The sequence below is a fragment of the Bufo gargarizans genome, chromosome 1, assembly GCF_014858855.1.
Source record: "Bufo gargarizans isolate SCDJY-AF-19 chromosome 1, ASM1485885v1, whole genome shotgun sequence".
NCBI classification, from domain to species: Eukaryota; Metazoa; Chordata; class Amphibia; order Anura; family Bufonidae; genus Bufo; species Bufo gargarizans.
The window spans coordinates 180,058,267-180,078,990 of record NC_058080.1 but is presented as its reverse complement, the minus strand read 5'-3'; the positions used below and the strand labels follow the sequence as shown (position 1 = coordinate 180,078,990).

The window sequence follows — 20,724 nt, the reverse complement described above, 5'->3', positions numbered from 1 at the left end:
TAATACAATCTACTCAACCCCAATCCCAAACCCGAACTTATGTGAAGAAGTTCGGGTTTGGGTACCAAACATGCTGATTTTTCTCACGCACGTGCAAAACGCATTACAATGTTTTGCACTCGTGTGGAAAAATCGTGCAATTTCCCGCAACGCACCCGCACCTTTTTCCGCAACGCCCATGTGAACCCAGCCTTAGGCATTCAGATTTTTTTTGTTATGGTATTCACACTACAGGCTAAATACTTGTATATTTTAATAGTTTTGGCATTTTTGGACAAAGTAGTATCAATTTTCTTTGTTTATTTTTTTGCAATATGATAAAAGAGGGTGATTTCAATTTTGCTCTTTTATGTTTTTAAACCTTTCTTTACTTTATTTTTAGCCTCTGTTAGGGAATTTGAACATGTTATCATTGAATCACTTACAGACGTGGACAAAATTGTTGGTACCCTTTGGTCAATGAAAGAAAAAGTCACAATGGTCACAGAAATAACTTTAATCTGACAAAAGTAATAATAAATTAAAATTCTATAAATGTTAACCAATGAAAGTCAGACATTGTTTTTCAACCATGCTTCAACAGAATTATGTAAAAAAATAAACTCATGAAACAGGCATGGACAAAAATGATGGTACCCCTAACTTAATATTTTGTTGCGCAACCTTTTGAGGCAATCACTGCAATCAAACGCTTCCTGTAACTGTCAATGAGACATCTGCACCTCTCAGCAGGTATTTTGGCCCACTCCTCATGAGCAAACTGCTCCAGTTGTGTCCGGTTTGAAGGGTGCCTTTTCCAGACTGCATGTTTCAGCTCCTTCCAAAGATGCTCAATAGGATTGAGGTCAGGGCTCATAGAAGGCCACTTTAGAATAGTCCAATTTTTTCCTCTTAGCCATTCTTGGGTGTTTTTAGCGGTGTGTTTTGGGTCATTGTCCTGTTGCAAGACCCATGACCTGCGACTGAGACCAAGCTTTCTGACACTGGCTAGTACATTTCTCTCTAGAATTCCTTGATAGTCTTGAGATTTCATTGTACCCTGCACAGATTCAAGACACCCTGTGCCAGACGCAGCAAAGCAGCCCCAGAACATAACAGAGCCTCCTCCATGTTTCACAGTAGGGACAGTGTTCTTTTCTTGATATGCTTCATTTTTTCGTCTGTGAACATACAGCTGATGTGCCTTGGCAAAAACTTCGATTTTTGTCTCATCTGTCCACAGGACATTCTCCCAGAAGCTTTGTGGCTTGTCAACATGTAGTTTGGCATATTCCAGTCTTGCTTTTTTATGATTCGTTTTCAACAATGGTGTCCTCCTTGGTCGTCTCCCATGTAGTCCACTTTGGCTCAAACAACGACGGATGGTGCGATCTGACACTGATGTTCCTTGAGCATGAAGTTCACCTTGAATCTCTTTAGAAGTCTTTCTAGGCTCTTTTGTTACCATTCGGATTATCCGTCTCTTAGATTTGTCATCAATTTTCCTCCTGCGGCCACGTCCAGGGAGGTTGGCTACAGTCCCATGGATCTTAAACTTATGAATAATATGTGCAACTGTACTCACAGGAACATCTAGTTGCTTGGAGATGGTCTTATAGCCTTTACCTTTAACATGCTTGTCTATAATTTTCTTTCTGATCTCTTGAGACAGCTCTTTCCTTTGCTTCCTCTGGTCCATGTCGAGTGTGGTACACACCATATCACCAAACAACACAGTGATTACCTGGAGCCATATATATAGGCCCAATGGCTGATTACAAGGTTGTAGACACCTGTGATGCTAATTAGTGGACACACCTTGAATTAACATGTCCCTTTGGTCACATTATGTTCTGTGTTTTCTAGGGGTACCATCATTTTTGTCCATGCCTGTTTCATGAGTTTATTTTTTTACATAATTCTGTTGAAGCATGGTTGAAAAACAATGTCTGACTTTCATTGGTTAACATTTATAGAATTTTAATTTATTATTACTTTTGTCAGATTAAAGTTATTTCTGTGACCATTGTGACTTTTTCTTTCATTGACCAAAGGGTACCAACAATTTTGTCCACGTCTGTATACCACAGCCTGCAATAAAATAATACTGCAGTCTATGGCAATAACACTATGTTCCTATTAAGCTCTTCCCGAGATCTGGGCTTAATAGGAACTTTACAAGGATCCCAGCTGTCATAGTAACTAAAGATTAGCGAATTAATTTGTGGCGAATTGCATTAAAAACAGCTATTTCCTGGCTGCAGAGTGCCTTTATAGTGCTGTAGAACACTGTGCCTTGCAGTAACGGGCATAGGAGTCTGCTGTGGTAGTGAAATAATACTGTGAGTCCACATGACACGCAGATGACAGGCGTCGCTCTTAGAATCTCTTCCTACTTCACTTATTTGGGCAGTTATGGGGCTAAAACTGACCAAATAGCTCAAGTGTGAACTCAGCCTTACAAGTCAATGTTAGAACCAGGTATAAAGAACCGTGCAGAGATCCTACTATAACGTGAAAGAGCGCACTCCTTTTACGCCGTCGTCAGCTGATTCCACATAGATTTCTGCAGAAGCTGTTCTATTAAACAATTATACAAGTAGAGCCTCCCCTGACAGAGTGGAGAGGGTGTCAGCAGTAAGTTTGCGCTGACATCACTGATTATTTTGCCCTTCCTCTGATCTGTCAGAACAAAACCCCCCCCAAAAACGGATCCTGTCTGTTGAGCATCCGCCTTCACTTGGTCAGCATTTGCTCAGTAATCCATCAGTATTGCAAAAGGAAACAAAAATAAAATCAGGAGTGGATCTAAAACAGAGATGACACATGAATGGAATCTCTGCATGTCTTCTGTGTTTTCTACCCACTCCTGCTTTTAGCTACCAAACCATAAGCCAATTCTGATGCAAAATAGGAACCATGTCATACAGGCTTTACAGCTGCTACATAGACAGGATCTGTTGCGCATCTCATTTTTCCTTCCTTCTGACAGATCAGAAGAAGGGTCAAATAAATGATGATGTCAACCAGGCCAAAAAGGCAAAATAGTGGCCCAATCATGGAGTGGGGAGGGTGGGAACAGCATGAGAAGTCCACAGAGTGGCCCAATGACATGCTGAATGGCAATTATGACATATATCTTTTATTTTATTTTTCCTATGAATACACCCCCCCAAAAAAAGACAAACATTGTAAAATCAGCGCAGAACAGCTAATAAGATGCTTTCCTATTAATACACCCCGTAAATGGTTGTATCACACAGAACTTGCATCACAAGCAAGGTTTGCTGGAATTACTGATGTATCATATAGTGCAAACAACCTAAAGGCCGCAGTATAACACTAATTTGGATCCCCAAAAAGTGCAGCAAGATGTAATAGAATCGCTCCTATTGCACCCTGTTCCCCTTTTATAGTGTAGATGACGCCTCCCTATCCGTTCCCTACACCTTGACTAATCTTTCCCTGAACTTGTAAATCGTTTTTTCAGCACAATAAAGTCTTTCCTAGCACTTTCCTAGCACCTCCTGATGTCTCTACCCTGCACTTAGTACACTGGAAAATAGCAGAATCCAAAATGGCTGAGGGTATTTATAGGGTTGTTACTAGAGTTGAGCGAACACCTGGATGTTCGGGTTCGAGAAGTTCGGCCGAACTTCCCGTAAATGTTCGGGTTCGGGATCCGAACCCGACCCGAACTTCGTCCCGAACCCCATTGAAGTCAATGGGGACCCGAACTTTTCGGCACTAAAAAGGCTGTAAAACAGCCCAGGAAAGGGCTAGAGGGCTGCAAAAGGCAGCAAAATGTAGTTAAATTCCCTGCAAACAAATGTGGATAGGGAAATAGATAAAAATAAAATAAATAAAAATTAACCAATATCAATTGGAGAGAGGTCCCATAGCAGAGAATCAGGCTTCATGTCACCCACCACTGGAACAGGCCACTGTCAGATATTTAGACCCCGGCACCCAGACAGAGGAGAGAGGTCCCATTGCAGAGAATCAGGCTTCATGTCATAGCAGAGAATCAGGCTTCACGTCACCAAAAACTGGAACAGGCCATTGTCAGATATTTTGGCCCTGGCACCCAGACACAGGAGAGAGGTCCTATAGCAGAGAATCAGGCTTCATGTCATAGCAGAGAATCAGGCTTCATGTCATAGCAGAGAATCAGGCTTCATGTCATGGCAGAAAATCAGGCTTCATGTCAATAGCAGAGAATCAGGCTTCACGTCACCCACCACTGGAACAGGCCATTGTCAGATATTTAGGCCCCGGCACCCAGACAGAGGAGAGAGGTCCCATAGCAGAGATTCAGGCTTCATGTCATAGCAGAGAATCAGGCTTCACGTCACCCAAAACTGGAACAGTCCCTTGTCAAATATTTAGGCCCCAGCACCCAGACAGAGGAGAGAGGTCCCATAGCAGAGATTCAGGCTTCATGTCAGCAGAGAATCAGGCTTCATGTCATAGCAGAGAATCAGGCTTCACGTCACTCACCACTGGAACAGGCCATTGTCAGATATTTAGGCCCCGGCACCCAGACAGAGGAGAGAGGTCCCATAGCAGAGATTCAGGCTTCATGTCAGCAGAGAATCAGGCTTCATGTCATAGCAGAGAATCAGGCTTCATGTCACCCAACACTGGAACAGGCCACTGTCAGATATTTTTAGGCCCCGGCACCCAGACAGAGGAGAGAGGTCCCATAGCAGAGATTCAGGCTTCATGTCATAGCAGAGAATCAGGCTTCACGTCACCCACCACTGGAACAGGCCATTGTCAGATATTTAGGCCCCGGCACCCAGACAGAGGAGAGAGGTCCCATAGCAGAGATTCAGGCTTCATGTCAGCAGAGAATCAGGCTTCATGTCAGCAGAGAATCAGGCTTCATGTCATAGCAGAGAATCAGGCTTCATGTCACCCAACACTGGAACAGGCCACTGTCAGATATTTTTAGGCCCCGGCACCCAGACAGAGGAGAGAGGTCCCATAGTAGAGATTTAGGCTTCATGTCATAGCAGAGAATCAGGCTTCACGTCACCCAAAACTGGAACAGTCCATTGTCAGATATTTAGGCCCCAGCACCCAGACAGAGGAGAGAGGTCCCATAGCAGAGATTCAGGCTTCATGTCATAGCAGAGAATCATGCTTCATGTCACCCAACACTGGAACAGGCCACTGTCAGATATTTTTAGGCCCCGGCACCCAGACAGAGGAGAGAGGTCCTATAGCAGAGATTCAGTCTTCATGTCATAGCAGAGAATCAGGCTTCACGTCACCCAAAACTGGAACAGTCCATTGTCAGATATTTAGGCCCCGGCACCCAGACAGAGGAGAGAGGTCCCATAGCAGAGATTCAGGCTTCATGTCAGCAGAGAATCAGGCTTCATGTCAGCAGAGAATCAGGCTTCATGTCATAGCAGAGAATCAGGCTTCACGTCACCCACCACTGGAACAGGCCATTGTCAGATATTTAGGCCCCGGCACCCAGACAGAGGAGAGAGGTCCCATAGCAGAGATTCAGGCTTCATGTCAGCAGAGAATCAGGCTTCATGTCATAGCAGAGAATCAGGCTTCACGTCACCCAAAACTGGAACAGTCCATTGTCAGATATTTAGGCCCCGGCACCCAGACAGAGGAGAGAGGTCCCATAGCAGAGATTCAGGCTTCATGTCAGCAGAGAATCAGGTTTCATGTCATAGCAGAGAATCAGGCTTCACGTCACCCACCACTGGAACAGGCCATTGTCAGATATTTAGGCCCCGGCACCCAGACAGAGGAGAGAGGTCCCATAGCAGAGATTCAGGCTTCATGTCAGCAGAGAATCAGGCTTCATGTCATAGCAGAGAATCAGGCTTCACGTCACCCAAAACTGGAACAGTCCATTGTCAGATATTTAGGCCCCGGCACCCAGACAGAGGAGAGAGGTCCCATAGCAGAGATTCAGGCTTCATGTCATAGCAGAGAATCAGGCTTCACGTCACCCAAAACTGGAACAGGCCACTGTCAGATATTTTTAGACCCCGGCACCCAGACAGAGGAGAGGTTCATTCAACTTTGGGTTGCCCCGCAATATAATGGTAAAATGAAAATAAAAATAGGATTGAATGAGGAAGTGCCCTGGAGTACAATAATATATGGTTAAGGGGAGGTAGTTATAAATGTCTAATCTGCCCCATGGATGGACAGGTCCTGTAGGATCCATGCCTGGTTAATTTTTATGAACGTCAGCTTGTCCACATTGGCTGTAGACAGGCGGCTGCGTTTGTCTGTAATGACGCCCCCTGCCGTGCTGAATACACATTCAGACAAAACGCTGGCCGCCAGGCAGGCCAGCACCTCCAAGGCATAAAAGGCCAGCTCTGGCCACGTGGACAATTTGGAGACCCAGAAGTTGAATGGGGCCAAACCATCAGTCAGTACGTGGAGGGGTGTGCACACGTACTGTTCCACCATGTTAGTGAAATGTTGCCTCCTGTAAACACGTTCCATATCAGGTGGTGGTGCAGTTAGCTGTGGCGTGTTGACAAAACTTTTTCACATCTCTGCCATGCTAACCCTGCCCTCAGAGGAGCTGGCCGTGACACAGCTGCATTGGCGACCTCCTGCTCCTCCTCTGCCTTCGCCTTGGGCTTCCACTTGTTCCCCTGTGACATTTGGGAATGCTCTCAGTAGCGCGTCTACCAATGTGCGCTTGTACTCGCGCATCTTCCTATCACGCTCCAGTGCAGGAAGTAAGGTGGGCACATTGTCTTTGTACCGTGGATCCAGCAGGGTGGCAACCCAGTAGTCCGCACACGTTAAAATGTGGGCAACTCTGCTGTCGTTGCGCAGGCACTGCAGCAAGTAGTCGCTCATGTGTGCCAGGCTGCCCAGAGGTAAGGACAAGCTGTCCTCTGTGGGAGGCGTACCGTCATCGTCCTGCGTTTCCCCCCAGCCACGCACCAGTGATGGGCCCGAGCTGCATTGGGTGCCACCCCGCTGTGAACATGCTTCATCCTCATCCTCCTCCACCTCCTCCTCATCCTCCAATAGTGGGCCCTGGCTGGCCACATTTGTACCTGGCCTCTGCTGTTGCAAAAAACCTCCCTCTGAGTCACTTCTAAGAGACTGGCCTTAAATTACCCTTCTCTTCCTCCTCCTCCTCCTCCTCCTGGGCCACCTCCTCTTCCATCATTGCCCTAAGTGTTTTCTCAAGGAGACATAGAAGTGGTATTGTAACCCTGATAACGGCGTCATCGCCACTGGCCATGTTGGTGGAGTACTCTAAACAGCGCAACAGGGCACACAGGTCTCGCATAGAGGCCCAGTCATTGGTGGTGAAGTGGTGCTGTTCCGCAGTGCGACTGACCCGTGCGTGCTGCAGCTGAAACTCCACTATGGCCTGCTGCTGCTCGCACAGTCTGTCCAGCATGTGCAAGGTGGAGTTCCACCTGGTGGGCACGTCGCAAATGAGGCGATGAGCGGGAAGGCCGAAGTTACGCTGTAGCGCAGACAGGCGAGCAGCGGCAGGATGTGAACGCCGGAAGCGCGAACAGACGGCCCGCACTTTATGCAGCAGTTCTGACATGTCGGGGTAGTTGTGAATGAACTTCTGCACCACCAAATTCAGCACATGCGCCAGGCAAGGGATGTGCGTCAAACCGTCTAGTCCCAGAGCTGCAACGAGATTTCGCCCATTATCGCACACCACCAGGCCGGGCTTGAGGCTCACCGGCAGCAACCACTCGTCGGTCTGTTGTTCTATACCCCGCCACAACTCTTGTGCGGTGTGGGACCTGTCCCCCAAACATATGAGTTTCAGAATGGCCTGCTGACGTTTACCCCGGGCTGTGCTGAAGTTGGTGGTGAAGGTGTGTGGCTGACTGGATGAGCAGGTGGAAGAAGAGGAGGAGGAAGCCGAGTAGGAGGAGGCTACAGGAGGCAAAGAATGCTGCCCTGCGATCCTTGGCGGCGGAAGGACGCTCTCCGCCTGGGGCCCAGCCGCCACTACATTTACCCAGTGTGCAGTTAGGGAGATATAGCGTCCCTGGCCGTGCTTACTGGTCCACGTATCTGTGGTTAGGTGGACCTTGCCACAGATGGCGTTGCGCAGTGCACACTTGATTTTATCGGATACTTGGTTGTGCAGGGAAGGCACGGCTCTCTTGGAGAAGTAGTGGCGGCTGGGAACAACATACTGTGGGACAGCAAGCGACATGAGCTGTTTGAAGCTGTCTGTGTCCACCAGCCTGAATGACAGCATTTCATAGGCCAGTAGTTTAGAAATGCTGGCATTCAGGGCCAGGGATCGAGGGTGGCTAGGTGTGAATTTACGCTTTCTCTCAAATGTTTGTGAGATGGAGAGCTGAACGCTGGTGACGGAGGTGGTGGTGTTGGTGGTACATCCTCTGTTTACTGGGCGGCAGGTGCCAACGTTCCTCCAGAGGCGGAGGAAGAGGCCGAGGCGGCAGCAGCAGAAGAGGCCGAGGCGGCAGCAGCAGAAGAGGTCGCAGGGGGAGCCTGAGTGAGTTCCTTGTTTTTAAGGTGTTTACTCCACTGCAGTTCATGCTTTGCATGCAGGTGCCTGGTCATGCTGGTTGTGCTAAGGTTCAGAACGTTAATGCCTCGCTTCACGCTCTGATGGCACAGCGTGCAAACCACTCGGGTCTTGTCATCAGCACATTGTTTGAAGAAGTGCTATGCCAGGGAACTCCTTGAAGCTGCCTTTGGGGTGCTCGGTCCCAGATGGCGGCGGTCAGTCGCAGGCTGAGTCTTTTGGCGGCGGGTGTTCTGCTTTTGCCCACTGCTCCCTCTTTTGCTACGCTGTTGGCTCAGTCTCACCACTGCCTCTTCCTCTGAACTGTGAAAGTCAGTGGCACGACCTTCATTCCATGTGGGGTCTAGGACCTCATCGTCCCCTGCATCATCTTCCACCCAGTCTTCCTCCCTGACCTCCTGTTCAGTCTGCACACTGCAGAAAGACGCAGCAGTTGGCACCTGTGTTTTGTCATCATCAGAGACGTGCTGAGGTGGTATTCCCATGTCCTCATCATCAGGAAACATAAGTGGTTGTGCGTCAGTGCATTCTATGTCTTCCACCGCTGGGGAAGGGCTAGGTGGATGCCCTTGGGAAACCCTGTCAGCAGAGTCTTCAAACAGCATAAGAGACTGCTGCATAACTTGAGGCTCAGACAGTTTCCCTTATATGCATGGGGGTGATGTGACAGACTGATGGGGTTGGTTTTCAGGCGCCATCTGTGCGCTTTCTGCAGAAGACTGGGTGGGAGATAATGTGAACGTGCTGGATCCACTGTCGGCCACCCAATTGACTAATGCCTGTACCTGCTCAGGCCTTACCATCCTTAGAACGGCATTGGGCCCCACCAAATATCGCTGTAAATTCTGGCGGCTACTGGGACCTGAGGTAGTTGGTTCACTAGGACGTGTGGCTGTGGCAGAAAGGCCACGTCCTCTCCCAGCACCAGAGGGTCTACTAACACCACCACGACCATGTCCGCGCCCCTTACTAGATGTTTTCCTCATTGTTACCGTTCACCACAATAAGAAAAAATTTATTTGGCCCAATGTATTGAATTCAAATTCAGGCCTTTTTTTACAGACACCTAACACTATCTGGCTATCTATTTAGGTACTGTATTACACTAATACAGGCACAGCAGTAACGACAGATTTAGCTAAATATAAATTGTAGGCCTAGTATTTAGGCGCTGGATGACAGGTATATGTTTACGGACAGAATTAGACTTGGAAATGCATGGTAGCGTGTGAAGTTATTGAGGATGACCCTATCCGCAACTTCGATCTATTATACCCTTTTATGGATAAATTTAAAGTTGGCCTGATACAGCAGAAACCACTGATTTAGGGAATTGCTAAGTTGGGAATTGTATTTCAACCCAGAACAAAAACTGTGCTTTGGCGGACACTAAATGAATTGACCAGCCACAGCAATAAACACCGATTTAGCTGAATATAAATTTTAGGCCTATTATTTAGGCGCTGGATGACAGGTATACGTTTGCGGACAGAATTTAACTTGGAAATGCACGGTAGCGTGTGAAGTTATTGAGGATGACCCTATCAGCACCTTCAATCTAATATACCCTTTTATGGATCGATTTAAACTTGGCCTGATACAGCAGAAACCACTGATTTAGGGAATTGCTAATTTGGGAATTGTATTTCAACCCAGAACAAAAATATATCCTTTGCCAGACAGCAGACAGTATTACAATTGGATAGCCACAGCTGAAACACCAGATTTAGGGTACTGCTATTTTGGCAATTGTATTTTACCCCTCAATAAAATAGCAAGCACAGCCAAGCCCCTGATGTAGGATATAGCAAAAAAAAAAAAAAACACACTATTGATGGTTAAATGGACTTGGTGGCAGCTTGTGCTGGCGCACCACAAGACACAAAATGGCCGCGGATCACCCCAGAAAAAAGTGACTGAAAAACGCTCTGGGCAGCCTAAAAACAGTGAGCAATTGAATAGCAGAAGATTAATGATTCACAGCTGTAGATCGATCACTTCATTAAGTGTTTTTGCTGAGTAAATCCCTGTCTAGTGCCTAATCTCGCCCTAACAGCAGCAGCTGCATCCTCTCCCTACACTGATCAGAGCAGAGTGACGTGCGGCGCTACGTGACTCCAGTTTAAATAGAGGCTGGGTCACATGCTGCACTGGCCAATCACAGCCATGCCAATAGTAGGCATGGCTGTGATGGCCTCTTGGGGCAAGTAGTATGACGCATGTTGATTAGCCGCTTTGCAGCCTTTCAAAAAGCGCCAAGAAAGCGCCAAACACCGAACCCGAACCCGGACTTTTACGAAAATGTTCGGGTTCGGGTCCGTGTCAAACTATACAGTTCGGGTTCGCTCATCCCTAGTTGTGACATCACAGGGGCTGGCTGGCTGCTGATTGGCTGCATTTATAGCATTGTGGGTGATCCCTCGTTCCCAAAGTTCTTTGCTCCATGTCCTAACACATGCAGCAGCCATTTTAGGGAAAAAAATGTGATTCGTTACCACGAAGCGTGAGGAAATTCGGCTTTGGTGCGAATCGATTTTTTCCTGAAATTCGGATCGAATTTCACTTCATCAACTTTGATTCGCTCATCTCTAATAGTAACCGAAAAGCTGTCTTAATCTTGTCATGAGATGGGGATGTTCAGTTGTCAGAGGGGGCACCCACTCTCTAAATGACATTTTAGATGCTGTGGTCACAATTGAGTTGTCTCTGATCACGGACACTGCCCGCGGCTGTCTGCTGTATCACACACCAGTGGCTGTGGTGCTGCCTCATCTCCTGACCTGATACCATATTTAAACACCCAACATCTTCCATACATATAAGACGGATATCGGAAAGAAATTACAAAACAAAAATTATAGCTGCAGATTTTGTGTTAACCATTTTGTGTATACTGTTTTATGACTGTCCAGAAACATATCAGGTTCATATCGATGCTGGATTAAAGGGATGTTAGTTTATACATAACTTCATATTTAGAGGTTCTTGTGATATTGTTCCTGGTAAACATAATCCATATTTTATTTAATTTTTATTTCATTTTTCTTTTAGTTGTGTGTGGTATCCTTGGCCATGTTTCGAACCCTTATTGGCTTTCATTGTGAAGATGTGATGTTACAACTCATTTTAAGGTGATTCCTTATAGTGTATTAGTCATTATAATGAAATAAAAAAAATTAAAAGATTTGCACTGAAAACCCATTTTTAAAAACAACACAGCAATCTTACTTTTCTAACAGTCAGTCCTGTTACACAGCATGGAGGGCCGTCTTTAACGTGGGGCAAAAGGGGCAGCTGCCCCAGGCCCTGTTGCTCCTGGGGGGCCCAAGGCAGCTGGCTCTTGAGCCCCGCTGGCCACTGGAGGACCTTTCAGGGGTCCATACTTTAATAACTAAGTAGCAGGACATGTAGGGCATACATGGGGGATGTTCCTGCACTTACTATTATTTCTGGGTGCCGTTGCGGCCCTCGTTGCATTCTCCCACGCTGTATGCTAAGGAACAGCTGTCCAATCGCAGTGCAGAACGTCACAGCCAGGGAGAAGGTGAGTTGTTTTTTCTCCCTGTGACTGTGACGCTCTGAACACCCACAGAGAAAATGTCTCCTCCCTGTTCTGATGCTGTTACTTAGCATACAGCGCGGGAGAATGTAACGGGGGCCACAGTGGCCCAACGGAGTGGCGCCCAGAAATAACAGTAAGTGCAGGGAGATCCCCCATGTATGTCCTACATGTCCTGCTACTTAGTTAATAAAGTATGGACCTATGAATGTGGCAGCGGCACTTGTGTTCTCCCTCTTGCCCAGGGTCCAATCAATACTAAAGACGGCCCTGACAGCATGCCACAGTACAAAGTGACTCTACCATGGAAATGCAGCCCTCCGGTGTGACTGTCCATTCTGGCGGATATGAGCAGGGGTTGTTTTAAAATGACAACCTCTTTTAGGTCTAAAATGTCTGTTTGTAATTCATGTGATTTCTTTCTCCAATCTGACCTCCCAGAGAGTTGCTTTCACACATCTCCATACAGCAAACTCTAGATTTTAGGTTTAGAAAGACTCCAAGTGTGCAGTGTCCAGCTATATTATTCTTTAAAAGTAAAAATGTTTTAAAGTCAATCAAAGAGTGACTATATCTAATGTATGAGCCCCAGTGTTCCCTCAGGATGGAACCTCAGCTTTCTGCACATTTATGTGTGCTGCCTCATTGACTTCCTACACTAAACCAAGTCTGTATTATTAATCAACCTTCTTTTTATGTATAGCACCAATTGAATATAAAATGCATTCTGAATGGAAAGCTATCCGTTCAGTATGCATCAGGATGTCTCTTCAGTTCAGTCCCTTTTACGGTATTTGGCCAGAGAAAATTCTGCAGCATGTTGCAGTATTTTCCCCGGCCAAAATTCTGGAACACTTGCCGCCAGATTGCCGGATTAATTTCCATTGAAATGTATTAATGCCAGATCCGGGATAAAGTGTTCTGGGGAAAAAAAAAAATACCAGATACGTTTTTCCAAATGACATCGGAGAGATGGATCCGGTATTGCAATGTATTTGTCAGACGGATCAGCATCCAGATCCGGAAACAAATGATTTTCATTTGCATATGGAGTTCCAGATTCTTCTAAAGCTAGTGTGAAAGTACCCTTAGCCATTTGGTTATTATCGTAGCTGCTGAAATAACACTGTAGGGATGATTGTATAATAACCAAAAATCTATTGCTTGCTATTTATGAAAACGAATGAAATATTATAGCAAGAAACATTTCATTAGGCAGCAGTTTGATCTTGAAAAGACAGTTCCATTATGTGATTATTCCATCTATTTTTTTTTATATAAAAAAAGAATTCCTGTATTTTATAAAATATGAATTCCTGTTCTTACTCTGTTCTTCCATTGAGAACTTTTCTCTCTATGAAATTCCTGAGACAGAATGAGTGCTTTGAAAAAAAATATAAAAATGGCCAAAAAATGTTTCCTATGAATATTGAGTTAAAAAAATACCCCTATTCCATGGAAGTGTCCCTTTATAGTCTTACATCTACTAATTGTATCCATTCATAGCATTAACTGATTTTCCAACATCACATCCTTTTTCACCAGTTGTCACCGTGGGTGTGATCAGACGTTATTCTTATTATTGTAGTCAAGATCCTCCATATCCTAGTATTTTGGACTGACAATGCCAATGGCCAATGCTAGCTCCACTCCAATATACTGACCAATTACCAATTACAATACCAACCCTTGTGACAGTCTTAATATTACCGGCCATGGATCTCTGACTGCCAGCCACAATGCCACAACGGAGTTTGGTCTCAGAAGCCCCACTGTCAGCCATAATAACCCCTGCTGCCAACCACAATGTCCCACTTTCCCTCTTTATTATTACAAGTCAGTGGCCTGTCCGCACTGCTTACATGTACCGTAACTTTCCTATTTTGATGCAAGCAGTACAGGAGGAAGAACTTCTCGCCTGGCAGGTACACCCTCTATCAGAGAGAGATGGTTGATGTATGAAGTGCTGTAAGGTTCTGAAGTTATACATTTATTTTTACAGACATATCAGAAAAAAAAACTCACTGTCAATTGTTATAGGCTTAGTAAATAGTACATAAGATTCGCACTTGGCTAGACCCAACTGCCTACTATGTTGATAAGTACTGCATATTATTTCATATATAGAAATACAGGGTGGCCAACAAAAATGTAGCCCACCTCCAGCGATATTATGAGAAGTGGATATTTATTTTTTATCACCCACAAGTCACAAAAGATGCTGATGGTTCCCCGTTCACATCTATGCATCTCGGATTATGTTGGCTGATACCGCTTGCAGCTCTTCAACAGTGATGCTCCAAAAAACAAAATGTCCTGCTTTTTCTAGCACGGTGGGGCAACATGCCCCACCTCACGGAACTCACAGGTACGGGTTCATAGAATGTTTACAGGAGAGCGAACTGTGAGCAAGGGCTGACGGCCACCACGTTCCCCAGACTTGTCCTCATGCAACTTTTTATCTGTGGGGAAATTTAAAACAGAAAGTGCACGCTAACAATCCACATCCCCTGGATGAACGCAAGGAGAACATCACAAACACTATCCGCATTATCACCAACATAATCCGACGTGCCCAAAGATGTATAGACGTGAACGGGGAACACTTTCAGCATCTTTTGTGACTTGTGGGTAATTAAAAAATAATAATAACAATCCACTTGCTTGTTCATCTTGTCATACTATTGCTGGAGGCAGGCTACTTTTTCGTAGGCCGCCCTGTACACATTTTTACTCTAGATGGTACAACTATGTACATACTATATGTAGGTAGCTTGACAAAATGTTCTTGCTTTTTCAGGTATCTCTTACCATGTAATTTCATGATGGTTAGCCAGCGCAATGCAGTAAAAGAACGAGACTGCAATTCTGCAGCAAAATTTTTGGCCTTAACTCCCATCTGTTGTTGTAACACTGCAGTTAATGGAGAAGATTTGGATAAAAATTATATCATGTTGTTAAAATTGAAACAAGGTAAAAACTCTGTATTCCAATCATGAAAACCAATACTGTATGTATTCACCACCTTCTGACAATATATCAGACCCTGAAATGAGCTTTACATTTAAACAGGTATATGTGGAAGAGGTCTAGCGTGACAAGGTTTTTAAAAAGGCTTTCCAGTACAAAGCATTAATGGTCTATCCCAGGAATGGCCAACTTGTGGCTCTCCAGCTGTTGGAAAAATAAATTCTCACCAGGCCCTGCTGTAGGCTGATAGCTGTAGGCGGTCTGGGCATGGTGGGAGTTGTAGTTTTGCAACAGCTGGAGAGCCGTAGTTTGGCCGTCCCTGGTCTATCCCAATAACTGGCTCTTAGAATGATCAGAGGGGACCTGCCTTGTTTTATCAGCAAAACAATAGAGGAAATTTACTAAGCTAAATGGACTAGAATTCTGGTTCAATTTTCACTAAAAAACCTGGCATACATTCTGTGTGCCAGATCTATTATGTTTCAAACCCTTTTTGCATCTCGCTATACAGTTTTAGCTAAGAAAGGGGCTTAAAAGAAGGGATGTGGCTTAACCTCTTCAGGACACATGACGTACCGGTACGGCATGTTGTCCTGGTACTTAAGGACACATGACATACCGGTACGTCATGTGTATTTCTGATCACCGCCGCCCAGCGGGCGGTGATGGGAACAAGGTGCCTGCTCAAATCATTGAGCAGGCACCTTGGCTAAATGCGCGGGGGGGGAGGGGGGGTCAATTCAAACCTGCGGATTGGTGCTTTTACCTGCGGCGGGCTGTGCCATTGGGTCCCCATGCGGCTGTAGGGGGACCCGATGTCATGGAAGGCAGCGCGATGCCTAAGGAAGGCAGCGCGCTGCCTTCCGGTGATGAGCCTGTGAGAACCAGCCCCCTGGATCTCACAGGCCGGAAGCTGTATGAGCAATACTCACTGTATTACTCATACAGCCAATGCATTCCAATACAGAAGTATTGGAATGCATTGTAAAGGGATTAGACCCCCAAAAGTTCAAGTCCCAAAGTGGCACAAAAAATAAAGTGAAAAAAAGTTTGAAAAATAAAGTTTCCCCCCCCAAAAATTAAAAGTTTCAAGTAAAAATAAACAAAAACGTCATTTTCCTCAAATAAAGTAAATAAAAAAAAAAATAGGGGAAAAAAAAGTATACATATTAGGTATCACCGCGTCCATATCGACTGGCTCTATAAAAATATCACATGACCTAACCCCTCAGGTGAATACCGTAAAAAACTAAAAATAAGAACGGTGTAAAAAAAGGCATTTTTTGTCACCTTACATCACAAAAAGTGTAATAGCAAGCGATCAAAAAGTCACAAGCACCCCAAAATAGTACCAATAAAACCGTCATCTCATCCCGCAAAAATGATACACTACCCAAGGTAATCGCCCAAAAACTGAAAAAATTATGACTCTCAGACTATGGAAACACTAAAAGATGATTTTTTTTGCTTCAAAAATGAAATCATTGTGTAAAACTTACATAAATAAAGAAAAAGTATACATATTAGGTATCACCGCATCCATGACAACCTGCTCTATAAAAATATCACATGATCTAACCTGTTAGATGAATGTTGTAAATAACAAAAAATAAAAACGGTACCTTGCCTCACAAAAAGTGTAATATAGAGCAACCAAAAATCATATGTACCCTAAACTAGTACCAACAATACTGCCACCCTATCCCGTAGTTTCTAAAATGGGGTCACTTTTTTGGAGTTTCTACTCTAGGGGTGCATCAGGGGGGCTTCAAATGGGACATGGTGTCAAAAAAAATCTGTCTTCCAAAAAAATCTGTCTTCCAAAAACCGTATGGCATTCCTTTCCTTCTGCGCCCTGCCGCGTGCCCGTACAGCAGTTTACAAACACATATGGGGTGTTTCTGTAAACTACAGAATCAGGGCCATAAATATTGAGTTTTGTTTGGCTGTTAACCCTTGCTTTGTTACTGGTAAAAATGTATTAAAATGGAAAATTTGCCCAAAAATTTAAATTCTGAAATTTCATCTCCATTTGCCAATAACTCTTGTGGAACACCTAAAGGGTTAACGACGTTTGTAAAAGCAGTTTAGAATACCTTGTGGGTTGTAGTTTCTCAGATGGGGTCACTTTTATGGAGTTTCTACTCTAGGGGTGCATCAGGGGGGCTTCAAATGGGACATGGTGTAAAAAAAAAACAGTCCAGCAAAATCTGCCTTCAAAAAACCGTATGGCATTCCTTTCCTTCTGTGCCCTACCGTGTGCCCGTACAGCAGTTTACGACCACATATGAGGTGTTTCTGTAAACTACAGAATCCGGGCAATAAATATTGAGTTTTGTTTGGCTGTTAACCCTTGCTTTGTCACTGGGAAAAATGGATTAAAATGGAAAATTTGCCAAAAAAGTGAAATTTTTAAATTGTATCTCTATTTTCCATTAATTCTTGTGGAACACCTAAAGGGTTAACAAAGTTTGTAAAATCAGTTTTGAATACCTTGAGGGGTGTAGTTTCTAGAATGGGGTCATTTTTGGGTGGTTTCTATTATGTAACCCTCGTAAAGTGACTTCAGACCTAAACTGGTCCCTAGAAATTGGGTTTTTGAAAATTTCTGAAAAATTTCAAGATTTGCTTCTAAACTTCTAAGCCTTGTAACATCCCAAAAAATAAAATATCATTCCCAAAATGATCCAAACATGAAGTAGACATATGGGGAATGTAAAGTAATAACTATTTTTGGAGGTATTACTATGTATTATAGAAGTAGAGAAATTGAAACTTGGAAATTAGCAATTTTTTAAAACATTTTGGGAAATTTTGTATTTTTTTTATAAATAAAAATAATTTTTTTAACTTCATTTTACCAGTGTCATGAAGTACAATATGTGACGAAAAAACAATATCAGAATGGCCTGGATAAGTCAAAGAGTTTTAAAGTTATCACCACTTAAAGTGACACTGGTCAGATTTGAAAAAAATGGCCTGGACCTTAAGGTGAAATAAGGCTGTGTCCCAAAGGGGTTAAAATTCAGTAGTGGTGTTTCAACCGAAAATGGGTTTTTCAACCGAACAGCAGCCAGTGATAAGTAGAAATCTAAGCACCATGCCAATAAATGTAAAATCCTTAGCTTTATTCATGCATGTGTAAAATCATTGCACAGTATGCAGTCAGCATGATGATGTTACAATCTCAGAACAAGGCTATCTGGTTGACGTGTTTCAGAACATGCTGCCTATGTACCGTGCAAATATTTTAAACTTGAATGAATAAAGCAAAATATTTTAAATTTCTTGGTGTGGTGCTGAGATTTCTACTTATTACTGGCTGCTATTTAATCGGATGGACTTCTCCTATTTCTATCTATCTCCACAATTCACAATAGGTGATATCACAGCTTATCTACCTCCTCCTGATCTCAGGTCACAGAGCATGCCTAGAAAACTCTCCCATAGACATCAATGAGGTCCCCTCCTGTCCATTGTGTCTATGTTCTATGTTGGCTGCTGTGAAATATCTCTCTAAATGCTGTTAAGATGTGCTCCGGCAAGATGGCAGCCCCCATAGTCATGTTGAAAATAAGAGAATCTGCTATCAGAAAATAAAAACAGGTTAGAAAAAAAGATATGTATTGCTATCTGGTTTTCACTAGCAGATACATATTTTTTGCTGACACATTCCCTTTAACTCTCATGCCACAAACATTGAGGGTCTACCCTAAGACCAACAATATTTTTTCTCCCAGAAAACCCTTTAACTAGTTCATAAGTGCTCTTGATAATGCTATATTTGGTCAAATCTTTTACCATGCTTTTATGTCTGTAAATCGAATGATAGTTCCCTAAAGTTTGCTTTTCCTAAAGATGATAGCCTGTCATTTCTGTGCAGAATACATAGGTAAAACTCCCACCAAATGTAACAGAAAGGATTATTTCAATATTGTGTCACCCAATGTATCCTCTCGACGTGTTTTTAAAAAATTGAGCAAAATCTTTTCTTCTTATATATCTTTTAACAAACTACATAAATTCTAACTGTCTTCGCCTTGAATGGTTGCTCTCAATAGCACAGATTAAACTGCTGCCCTGTTTCTTATCTCTGGAGTGTGCGTGCACTCCAGTATAAATTTCCGAAGGTTAAAAGGATCAGGATTCAGAACGATGGCAATAATAACTTTTTAGTTTACAATCATCTGGATGTCAGGAGAGCATTTACCTTAAAGGAAGATGTTCACAGTGACAGGAAGTACAATTCCTTCATGGACTATGAGCTAGAAAAATTGCATGATGCATACAGGAGATTTAAAAGTATGTGTGAACTGGGTAAATAACTCATGGGGATGTAATAAAGACTGCATGGGTATCTGTCACTTCCTTAAAGGGTTTCTACCACTTCGGTGTCACATATTTAGCTGTCAGACACTAGCGATCCGCTAGTGTCTGCTCTGCCCAACCATCCTAATATAATTGCTTTTGGGGCAGCCGTTTTGCTAAAAAAAGAACTTTTATTAATATGCTAATGAGCCTCTAGGTGCTATGGGGGCGTCATTAGCACCTAGAGGCTCCGTCTACCTTCAGAAACTGCCGCCGCCCAGCGCGTCCCTCCAGCCCGCCCATCTCCTCCTGAATGCGATCCTCCTTGTGAGCGCCTGTATTCGGCGCATGCGCAGTGAATGTCTGACAGCTTCCCTGCTCAGACATCTCCACTGCGCCTGTTCCTCGGAGCACTATGGCGTCATCGCGCAGGCGCAGTGGAGATGTCTGAGCAAGGAAGCGGTCAGACATTCACTGCGCATGCGCAGAATACATACGCTCACAAGGAGGATCGCATTCAGGAGGAGATGGGCGGGCTGGAGGGACGCGCTCGGCGGCGGCAGTTTCTGAAGGTAGACGGAGCCTCTAGGTGCTAATGACGCCCCCATAGCACCTAGAGGCTCATTAGCATATTAATAAAAGTTCTTTTTTTAGCAAAACGGCTGCCCCAAAAGCAATTATATTAGGATGGTTGGGCAGAGCAGACACTAGCGGATCGCTAGTGTCTGACAGCTAAATATGTGACACCGAAGTGGTAGAAACCCTTTAATTTTATTTTTTCCCTGGGGAATAGAACAAAACGTATGCCCCTGAATTTATTCGAAAAAAGCTATAATCACACTGCTTGTTATTTGGTTCAATTTTAAAGCATACATTTAACTTTGCATATATTTCTTTATTTTTGGATTATGTCTTACAGTACATTTACATCCGAGTACAGTGCATTGTAAGAACAAGCAGAAAAGTCAATCATTTTACGTCATTTTTACATGCATTTTTGGTAGCTTATTGGTAGCTTCTTTTTTTTTATGCCACTTTGAGGTTCTTATGAAAGGTCTATAGAGAAATGTTGCATTTTGATTGGGAAAAAAAAAAAACACCACTGACCCAACAATTACTACAAATATTCTTCAAGCAACACTGTGTGCAGAAAAAGCACAAAAAGACATCAGTGATGCATGCTGTATATAGCTGATATTAAATAGTGTGTGAGAGGGTAATGACACAGTTAGTGAGGTATGTTGCCATACACATTAAATAGCTGTCAGAAAGAGGGGAATAAGCTGCTGCCAGGTACCTCTGGTAGCAGCTTGTCTCCTGTGAGAACAAAGGAATGGACATCCAACATGCCTGATCCTTCATTCCCTGG

General features: G+C 44.0%; 1 protein-coding gene across 1 annotated transcript in view; it reads left to right on the top strand.

Annotated features, from left to right (window-relative positions):
- The window catches only part of FHIP1A (FHF complex subunit HOOK interacting protein 1A), a 305,889-nt gene that overhangs the window by 265,821 nt on the left and 19,344 nt on the right, over positions 1 to 20,724 (top strand). The window contains exons 8-9 of the mRNA XM_044300356.1: positions 11,570 to 11,649; positions 14,878 to 15,050. Of these exons, the coding sequence (XP_044156291.1) occupies positions 11,570 to 11,649; positions 14,878 to 15,050 (253 nt within the window). The remainder of the gene's footprint in view (positions 1 to 11,569; positions 11,650 to 14,877; positions 15,051 to 20,724) is intronic.